Source organism: Phalacrocorax carbo, chromosome 1, assembly GCF_963921805.1.
Source record: "Phalacrocorax carbo chromosome 1, bPhaCar2.1, whole genome shotgun sequence".
NCBI classification, from domain to species: Eukaryota; Metazoa; Chordata; class Aves; order Suliformes; family Phalacrocoracidae; genus Phalacrocorax; species Phalacrocorax carbo.
The window spans coordinates 4708175-4719043 of record NC_087513.1 but is presented as its reverse complement, the minus strand read 5'-3'; the positions used below and the strand labels follow the sequence as shown (position 1 = coordinate 4719043).

General features: G+C 43.6%; 1 protein-coding gene across 1 annotated transcript in view; it reads left to right on the top strand.

The window, feature by feature from the left end:
- The window catches only part of PRKCQ (protein kinase C theta), a 63700-nt gene that overhangs the window by 15054 nt on the left and 37777 nt on the right, over positions 1–10869 (top strand). The window contains exons 2-5 of the mRNA XM_064442580.1: positions 3610–3763; positions 3857–4011; positions 5156–5281; positions 10649–10848. Coding sequence (XP_064298650.1) covers positions 5164–5281; positions 10649–10848 — 318 coding nt within the window. The 5' untranslated portion in view covers positions 3610–3763; positions 3857–4011; positions 5156–5163. The remainder of the gene's footprint in view (positions 1–3609; positions 3764–3856; positions 4012–5155; positions 5282–10648; positions 10849–10869) is intronic.

Sequence of the window (10869 nt, the reverse complement as noted above, 5' to 3'; positions counted from 1 at the left end):
GGGTGATACAGGCACCCAAAGTGAAAGTCACTCAAGGGAATTTAGATCTCTGTTCCCTACTGTATGGTCTGTGGGATATGAGGAGTCAGGGGGCAGAGACAGGGACTCCAGCCATCACTGCTGGTATTCAGTGTTGCTCTTGAAATCTGCAGGAAGGCCCTGAGGTGTGTTGAGTAATGCTCATGTGCAGGTCTCCACCAGCTATATAAACAGATCTTTGCAGGATCAGGACCTGCCTTTTTGGCTGGGAGATGCCTTTGAGGGGGTGAAGAAAAGTTCATACCCTTCAGCTACAGCTGCTGGTTCCTCTCCGTCTTGGTGATGCTGATCCTCAGATTATGAACTCTTTTTGCATGCAGAGTTTGCATGCAACAAAGGGGAGAAAGCTGGAAATATTCCCTCTGACCTCTAGAAAATGAGCGTTTGATGACATTAGGAAAGCAGCATCTCAAATCCAGAAATACTTCCCCTCCCCCATAGTTGGCCATCATTCAGTCAATTGCCATCTTTACTGTATCAGGCATGCATCCTTTTCCATTCACCGAAACACAAAAGCATAAATCCCACTAAAAGCAGCTGTCCTCAACGCAGTTCGTTCACCGACTAGGAGCAGGAGCTCATTTCTTCCTCTCTCCTTAACCACGACTGATTAAGGATATTAAGGAGTTTATTACTTCCGAATATCATCTGGGAATGATTTCCATATGTTGCATTATTCTCCAGGGTGGGCAAAGCTTCCCTGTGCCAGCAAAGCAGGGTGTGGTACTGCTGACTGTCAATTGCACCGTGTTTAGTGTTTTACTGGAGGACAGGTTACAGGTGGCCCTTTATAGAAAGATACATTTCATCCTTAGTTTTCAGACAACTTATAGTATCCTTTCTGCTGGGAAATTAAGCAGACACTCTCCGTATCCATTGCAGCTGCTTCTAGTGTTAAATTAAACTGCTGCTATTACAGTGAGCAGTTGCTGGAGCTGAGTTGTGTTGTTCCTTGTTTATGGCTATGGATGTGAGCCAAATGGCCATCCTGTAGTGGCAAACGCTGGAGATATGACCTGGAAAACAGATGTTTGGGCCAAAGCCAAAGTGGTTTCAGGAAAGACAGTGAGAGAGAAGCAGGAAAGCAGTTATCTATCTGATTTATTGGACAGGGTGAAGAAATGCACCCCAGGACAGAGTGCTCACGCAAGGCTGGTATAACAGTAAACTCTGATTTTAGCTAGCTTTTAGCCAGACTTTGCAAGGGTTATATGGGCAGCTGTTGATCTGCTAGTGCTTACACTAGGTGTGCCAGACCTACATGCTTTGCAGCTGGGCAGAAAACTCTCGCCTGTTTGCTGGTGGCGGCAGAACATCTCATGCAATAGACTGGTTTATGTGAAGTCCCAGCATACATCTTTTTTTAGATCTGATACAATGCTGGGGATTTTTTGAAATCTAATGGCTTGAAGAAACTGATCAAAAACAGATTTCTGCAGTGGAGGTACTCTGTGTGAACAGGTCATCCCCAGGCATTCCCCTTAGCTCTGAAAGGAGAGAAACAGGTTCATCACATGCTAGTGGAGGGGTCTAAAATGGGTCCTGCTCATGATCTGAGGGTGCTGGTTTCTCTCTGTTCCTCTCTCAGGAGCCCAGGTAACTCCCTCACATGGAGACGCTGGTGCTGTAGACATCTAGGAATAGGTGAGATCTGTCCCTCCCGTGTTTTCACAGAATCACAGGCTGATTGAGCTTGGAAGAGACCTCTGGAGGTCACCTTGTCCAACTCTCCTGCTAAAGCAAGGCCACATAGAGCAGGTTGCCCAGGACCATGTCCAGACAGCTTTTTAATATCTCCAAGGATGGAGACTCCACAACCTTTCTGGGAAACCTGTTCATGATGTGCTTGACTGCACAGAGCCAAAATCAAGTATTGCACTGGAGGGGAGGGAGGGGGTGTCCAGCATTTAAGACTAAGAAAAGTTTTAAATGTCTCTGATCAGGGAGCAGATCCATAGATCTGAACAGGTATCTTGTAGCAGATCCAGCGAGTGATTTTTGGAGCAGTGATGTGAGTATTTAGCAGGACAAGATGCTTTGACAGTTTTAACTAAATTACATTGATTTCATTGAACTGTGATGAATGCCAGGCTCAAACTTTTAGCCCTAATTTTGTTTCTTTAGTACTTGAGCCAATAGCGTTACTACATTTTAGTGCTGAGGCGTAATCAAAAAACTTTTGGCTTCCTTTAGCAACAGTCATGTTCTTAGATGCCCAACTTGTTGACTAGTAATTCGGGCTAGTACCCTGAGTTTTTCAAGGTGAGTTTTGAAAGTCTGGGTAAGGGAGGCCCTCCCTGCACTTCCTCCTGCTCCCATCCATGGAACAATAGGTTCTAAAATCCAAGGGTGTGGGAATTGGGGATTTGGAAGAGGATACATAATCTTCTCTTGCCCACCAGTCACCAGAAGTATTAGAGGAGTATGGTTGGAGGCAGAGAGAATACATCTCTGTTCACACACAGAGTCGTGATGCAGAGGTTTTGACTTTGGCCTTAGTCTTTGGCTCTCGTTAGCTTTCCACAGTGATGCTGCATTGCACAGACTGAACATGCAACTACTTGTATTTCTCTCCTGCTGCCAGAGACCCTTTGATTTGTTTTTCCTTTTGTCTTTAGATTAAGTAGGCTTCTTGTTTTTTGAAACAAAGGAAATGGCTACATAATTGCATCAAACAGAGGGGGGAAATATATAGACATATATTTCTTCCTGTTAAAGAGATTTTTTTCTACTTAATTTGATCAGATTTCTCTGCTTCTGTCAGTCCAGGCAGAAATTTTAGCCTTTTTGTGCCTCAGACCACTCATAAACCTTTCCCTGTAGCATTGTGCAATGCCACAGATGCCCCTCCTTACAGAGCTACCTGTGCCTGAATATCTAAATGCAAGTGGCTTTCCAGACCAAGTTCATCAGGCACTTGGATAATGTGTTTGTGAAACACCCTTCAGAAAGATGCTGCCCTCATCCAGAGGAGAACAGGATTGTCCTAATCTCCTGCATCCAGCCCCAGGTGGTGCTTTGGCTTTCCCACTACTTTCTCTAAAACTGCAAAAATGCTGATGTTTTCCCAGTTGAGGGCAATGCCACATGCAGAGGTCCTTGGACAGTCTTCAGAGGAGGTCTGGTAGCTGCTGGTGGCCTATGATCTGTGCATTCCTAGGGATACACAGTAGATATGAGTCACGGGATTTTTTTTCTCTCTTTCTGTTCTATCCTGTCTTCCCCAGAAACCCGAGAGGGTTTATGAGTCTTTGCTGTGTTCCTGAAAAACCAGCCAGGCTGTTAGCTAACCTACTATGCTCAAATGGGAAGGAGGGTCTTCCTATACTGGCTGTTGTATAGATTGGCCTTGTGTAGGGTAATAAATTTAGGGAAACATTCTGGGAAGCCTCCTCTGCTGAAATCTCTATCAGAGTATAGCTGCAGTTGGCTACACGGGCCGTCTGTTTGCCAAAGTGTCAGAAAGTGTTGCAGTGTGAGCGGCCAGTACTTGTGAATATTCGGGCCAGAATAGTTGGCTTTTCAGTCCCAGTTCTAACTGTAGCTGTTTGTCTTCGTTTTATAAAACAGAAAGAAGGAAAAGATCTCACCATATCCAGGACACAAGCAAAAAACCAACCTGCTGCAACCTGGCCACACACTAACAGAAAGTTGTTCTGAGTTTTACAGTTGCCCTAGAATTTTGCACGGGGGCTGATGGAAACTCATCACTCCACACTGCTGGGTAAGAGAGAAGACACTCAAGCAAAGGGCTACGTCTTCGTTTTTCAAGTTTTCCCCTCTCCTTGATGGTCTTGCCTCCTGTCTCTTTGAACAGAGAGTCCAAGTTTTAAAGTCATCCCAGCCAGAGGAGCAGTTGTCCTCGTTCTTTCAGCTGAGAAAATCCTTTCCATGTTGTCCACAACTGTGATGAAAAGAGACGACCCTTTTGCCAGAGACTGAACTTGTCTGTCAGGAAAATACCATTTACAGGTAAGAAAATGCCATTCCCAGTGAAGAATCTAGATCTTTTTATGTGTGAGGGTAGGGAAGCTGCCCTTGGGATAGAGCATTTTAGGTGTAAAAAGGAGAAGAGACGTGGGCTGCATCCCACACCATAAGTCATTCAACTTTTTGCTGTTGCAGTTGAACAATATATTGTTGTCAATATATTTGACGGGTAACAGCTGGTGATAGGACTCATGTTGTTTAACGTTGGTGGTCCAAGACGTAGACATCTGCTGTTGAGTTCTAAGTGCCTCCTGCTCCCCATTGAGTAGAATGGGAACCAGGAATGACAAGCTCAGAAGTTGACACAAAAGCGGGGTGGAAAATCCCGGTCCTTGGGCCCAGATGGCACAATGAAGGACACCAGCTACAGCAGTTAATTTCTGTTTTCACTAAATTTTCCCTCTGGAAGCTCTGGAAGAGCCTACAGAGAAGACCAACCTAAAGGCTTTGTTGTGTTTCATGGCATCTTGTTTTTATATGTTTCTGTTTTCAGCTGCTTAAAATTATCCTGAGATCCATTTTTTTTTCTCCACTCTACACTGTGTGGTTCGTATGAGCTGAATTTTCTCTTTATAGCTTCACTTATGGATATGGGTCAGCATGCAGGCAGTTGAATGCCCGGATCATTTCCATGCTGTATATAAATAGTATGCAGTTATTTCACAGTTTCATATTCAGCTTGCAGGCTTCCAACAGCCTTGTATTCCCGAAACCCTTTCTATTCTCATAGCATTTGGGTTCTTGAACATGTGACTCAACATAAATTACAGCAGAGGTTATCCCAGCCAAGAAAGTCCCGATTTGGCTTCTGTGTATTGTCAGTCTCGTTCCTGATGGTTGGCGTCAAGTCAGTAGTACTCAAAGCTGCTGTTGCGGGTCTTTCCAGCCCTGCGATGGGTTCAGCTACGCCATTAAGCCGACAGCTGAGTTACGCTACCTTACGCACGTTAAACAGCACTCGTTCAGTCCATCATCTTGCTAGTCAGCGGAGGAAGTCAGAGAGTCTCCAGCTGGATGGATAACTAACGGCCGGCGCAACCCTGTCCGACGGAGATAAGAGGCTGGTTAAAACCCAAGGGAATTTTTAGACTCTTCCCAAATATCGCCTGTCTTTTGTTTGACACAGGACTTGTCATGTCTCCCTTTCTGCGTATTGGTTTATCCAACTACGACAGTGGCCCTTACCTGCCATCCCAGGGGGAGGTGATTAACCCTTACTGTGCTGTGATGGTTAAAGAAGCCGTGGAGTCAGGTAAGTGGGGAGGTCTTAAGTATGTGTGTGAGCTTTTATAAGACGTGTACGCCTTACTATGTCACCACTGGTGTGTAGGAAGCACATTGGTAAATCTTTATAAGGGCTTGTGAAGGGCCTTCTGTGTCTCAGCACAGTGTAAGTTTGGGTTTGGCAAGGCCTGCAATGCAATCTGGTTTTATGATGATGCCTAACAAGTCTATGTCTTCTATTTAAGGTTATTATCAACTGAATTACAAGTCCTAGCATGTCACAGAGCAGATGAGCTGAGCCGTATTGGGTTTCACTTTTACATGAGCAGTTGTTGGTTTGTCAGTGGGACAAATGAAGTCTGGGTGTCCTGGAAATGTCCTGGGAGGGCTGTCTCTGGTTATCACATTTTTTTGAGGAACTGACAGGTCCAGCAACTTCCACCATTTTAAAAAAATAACCCTCAAACAGCCCCAGTCTTTGCAGAGAGAGTTAATTTCTCTGTGTAATTGCTGTACTATGTAAAATGTTTGAAAGGGAAACCCCCTGCTATGCTGTTTTCTGTGTCTGGATATATGGATTGTTGCATGCTTTTCCTGATTGAACAACATCAATGAGTCTTCATTGGGAAAACGTTTCTTATATGTCTTATGCATGAAAATAATCCCTGTAAAGGGGTGAAAAGTTCTTCAGTTCTGCTTTTCAAGAATCATGAAGATCAAGACCTTCAGTGTTAGAGAATTCCTCATATTGGCTGTTATTTATCTTAAGTCTTTGATAAATTCCTAACTTGACTCCTGTGATTCTTTGAAAAATTAAGCCAACTCAGAAATCCCTTTTTATTCCTTGAGAAACCCTATTACTCTAACCTCTAGAGGATGTTAAATTAGTTTTAAAAATGATAAATTTTAGAATTTTTAACCAACACATTTCACTTTTTGTTTGCATGTTTATTTGGTTTTTTTAAAAGTCAGAATTTATCACATTGAACTTTGTCTTGGCTTAAATTATACTTTAAATGATGTGGAAGATGTGGTAACTGGTAAATTCGAAAGGACAGAAAATACTGCATGACAAGATATCTCGAAGATCTCACTTTTTACTGAAAATATGTCTTATTTCAGGTTTCTGCAGGGCTTGGCTGTTTGCTTTAATGAGTTCTTTGAAAGCCATAGCTCAAATTGAAGGCTCTTGTCAGTTCAAAAGTGAATAAAACCAGTTTGGTCAGCACAGACCTATATTTATTTGTCTTACACAGAGCTGAAAGTGTTTTGTGGCATCTAATAAACAAAAATGTACTAATTAAGGGATATAATTTTTGTGCTCCTGAGAGTCAATAATAATATTATTATTATTATTATTATTATTATTATTATTATTATTATTATTATTATTATTATTAACAACAATAACAATAATAATAATAATGAAAGAAGAGGAATAATTCTACCAACAAGATATACAAAAATGTGTTTGGGGGAACTCTTCTCCTGAGTTCTGAATATAGGAGAAATTATGTCCTTCTATTAGAAGATTTCTGTTTGCTGGGGTGTAACTGCACTCATCTAGCCATTGCTCAGAGCATGGTGGGCAGCCAGAGGGACTCCTCGTCATGTCAGTGGTAGGAACAGGAAACTCCCGAGATTGATTCACCTCAGACTCCCCTCTTAGGGCAGGTTGAATCACCCTTGAGAGGTATTAATCTGCTGCTGGTGGAAGGTGTCTAAATGTATAGATGGCTGACCTTACCTTAAGGTGACTAAGGCAAGATGAGGTCATGGTGGGATCCATCTCCCCAGTAATTCCAGTCTTCTGAAAGGATATTCATATCTGAGCAAGGCAACCACTTTTGCATTATAGCCCAGGGGAACAAACAGGGATGTCCATGATTGTATTCATCTCATCTTGAGGAATACGTCCATAATGGATCTGATGAATGACACCCTAGAAAAGCCCAGTTCTCTCCACTGACTCCAAGGGCAGTTTAGTCAGTCCACCCAGAGGCCCACGTCTGACATTCAGTGCGATAAGCCTGACTCTAAATGCCAGAAATGCTCTCAGCATGACTATCCTGAGGAGCTGTCATGCTCAAACAGGCTTAGAGATGGCAAAAGGTGATGAAGGTCTTGGGACAAACATTGGCTGAGTATATCTGAAATAGCTGCATCCCTGCTTTGTGACTTTTTTGATCATAGTTTGCTCTCCAGCGCCCTGGTTTCACAAAGCGCTTGATACTCAGTGGTAATAGGATTGAAAAATAATTTCCATTGATGCCCTGATATGCCAGTTTTGGCTAAAGTGGCATGTCCAAGGAGCAGGAGTGAATCAGCTGCAAAGCTGGTAACAGATGCAAACAAACCTGGCTCCCAGCCTTGTGCTCTGACACATGGCCATTATTGCTATACATGATTGCTATATAGCGGCGAGTGCAGAATGCAGGGTAGGACGTGCCTAAACCCCGAGCTGAATCCAGGATAGCTCCAGTACCAAATCCCTGCAAAATCTCTTCTGGAACTGTTTTGGTAGACGACTCTGCTCTGACTTTTGCAATTTCCTATTATGGATCAGATATATAGCATGTGTAGCATTAGCAAAGCGTGAGGAAGTGGGTTTTGTTATTTTTGGGGGGGGGAGGGGTCTTCTTTTGCAAATGGAGCACTGGTAGATGATAGATGTGTTTGGTTCCCTCAAAAAGGAAGCCTGAGTCTACCTTCCGATTCATGCTAAAGGCTGTCCCTTGTCAACGAGCCATGACGAGTGAATCATTGGCACAGAGGAACCCAAGGGTCTGGGGGTAACGCACATCATCTGTGGACATAAGGGTGTCACAACAACGGCACCGTAAGAAATTTCAGAAGCTCAAGAAAGATATTGGGAACCTTTTTTTTCCACTTGTTCATTTTGTGTAAGAGATCCTGGTATTTTATGATATAAGCTTAAAAAAAACCCAACCAACCGAAAAAAAAAAAAAGCCAAAAAAAAAACCCCAAGCACCTCCATGTAGTTAAAAGTGTTATAGCAATTTGTTACTGAAGAAAAGCCGTTTCAGAGATCATAGGCAGCCCTGAGGTTAAAAAAAATCTGCCTTTTAAAAATGGCTTCTGCCTTCACGAGCCACCCGGCCCGGTGCCATTTTACCACCTGTCTTGGTGACATTTGCTTCATGAAAGATCCTGCTCCATGTCTGAGCTCAGCAAGCCTCCAGGAAAAGTGCTCCCAGCTACAGTGGGAGCTGCTGCCCAGGAAAGACAAATGCTACTTTATTTTTCAGGAACCCAGGGTTAGATTAATCCCTGGCAGAATTCCACAGACGTCAGTGGGGACGCACCGGGGATGACTGGCTGATCCCATATATTGGCCGGTTCATTCACATTCCAGGGCTTGTTTATTTAAGCCGTATGTTTTGGAGTGCAACGCAAATAAAAGCACTTGTTTTGCAAGTGCTGTGTCTCACATCCGTGGAGTTTCACTGATGTAGCAAATAAATAAGGGTCCTTAATGAGATTTCTGTTCTCCATGATGCTGGGAAGTTTATATCTCATTCGTATGTCTTGCCTTGTCTGCTTTTGTTGAAAGGGGGCGTTGAATATATATTTGCAAGCTTGAAGGGAATGAGTTAAGGCTGCAGACAATGAGATCAGTATATGATTGCCTAAATCTGCATATGTGAAAAGCCAGCCTCACTTAGCTGATAGAGATGGATTCACCTTAGATTGAGGTGCTCTAAACTTTGCGGAAACTGAATTTAAATTTAAGATTTAGCTGCACAACTGCTAGTCATACTGGGCAGGACAAGGGTGAGAATTGATTTTACGCTGCAGGAATGGTCTCCGCTCAGTTTGCAACGCAGACCAGTGCTTACGGTCAGAGCAGACTGCGGCTCAGATTGGTTTATGTGATCGAACCACGTGCAAAACCGCTTTGTGAGAGCCAGGTGTTGGGTCGTGGGGTGAAACTTCGGCAAGTCAGTATTGGTTGCAGGGTCCTGCATGCCTTTGCTCAGGAAGCTGCTTTCTCAACCAAGTTCTATCTAGTGGCTCTGGCAGGTGTTTCTCCTTTCATAGGAAAGTGGTACAGGGTGGTGAAGGGAGATTTTTGTTGTAGTCTCGTGCCCTGATATTTGTTCTCTCTGCAATAAGCGTTCTCTCATTTCCAGAGATTAATATTACACAATCAGGATCCACTGTTTCCCTTTTCCTCCTTCTCTCTGGCCTCCAATAACTTTGGAGCTTGTTTACCAGTTTTAATCCATCCTGAAGGTGTGTAAATGAAAGCTGAGCAGAGGAATTAGTCCTCCCATCTAGGGAGAGATTTTCTGTGGCACGTGCCATGTTCCAGGCCATCGGCTGCATGTGCTTTTCCAGCTGGATGGGATGAGAGAAAGGGTGAGCTTATTGGAAATAGGAGCAGGGTCTTTAGGAGGCAGGATTTGCAGGTCTGCTGCTCACACGACTGCTTTTTAGTCTCTTGTGCCACCAGCTCTGTCATTTGATGGGTTTGAAATTTGCAGAGGGTAACTGTGAAATAGAATTTACTTTTAGTAAGTGTCCAAGCCTTGTACGGGGCTATATGAAATAAAATGGGCTGTATGAAATAAATAAAGCTGGCTGAGACTCTTTTCAAAGAGAATTACCTAGAAATAACTCTTTGCAAACTAATGCTAAGCCTCAGAGATACCCTTCACCATTTTAAGATGCGTCTGCTGTGAAGGAAGAGGAATTAATGCATGAGGAAGAGGTGCAGGAAAAGTTTGCTCAATTGAAAAATCTACACCACTGTGGATGTGGTTGCAGTTCATACATTAACATCCCTGAGTTAGCCGAGATGTAGCAACTGACTGGACATGCACTGCAGCTGAACATTAATCATAAAGTGCATCCAGCATTTGGGGGGATTGAAACAAATTTTTAATTGCTGTGGGACAGGTGATACATGTAGATGGTTATCTGTGATGAGATTCAGCTGATTAGAAGTGGGTGTCTATGGTGTCGGAGTCTACATTTGAGGTCTACTCAATAGAGTTAACAGAGTCAGGGGTGGAAATTATCTTTCTAAGGTAGATGTCTGCATTTGGTCAGATGAACACACCCTAACTCCATTGATTTATATTGATTATATTCTCTTCACTGGTTCTGAATGGACCCAGTGTTCAGACAGCTCAGATATGGCCATATGCATTGCAGACACCAAAAGTTAAGTGAGATGAATCCCATCCTCGGTTTCACTTCACACAGTAACCTTGTAGGACACTCTAATGTGATCCATTACACACCCTGCTTGGAGAGAGAGACCTTAAAGTGGATAAATAACACAGATCTGTCTCAGGGACTGCAGAGTGGTGGCCTTAGTGCAGCTGAGAAGCAAGTGCAGTCACTCCAAACCACTTCTTGTTGACAGAAAATGGCCAAGTGTACGTGCAGAAGAAGCCCACCATGTACCCACCCTGGAACAGCACTTTCGATGCCCACATCAACAATGGCAGGGTCATGCACATCGTCGTCAAGGACAAAAGTGCCGAAATGGTTTCAGAGACCACGGTGGAACTCAAGGTGCTGGCGGAGAGGTGCAAAAAGAGCAATGGGAAGACAGAGATATGGGTGAGCATCTTTATCTTCTCC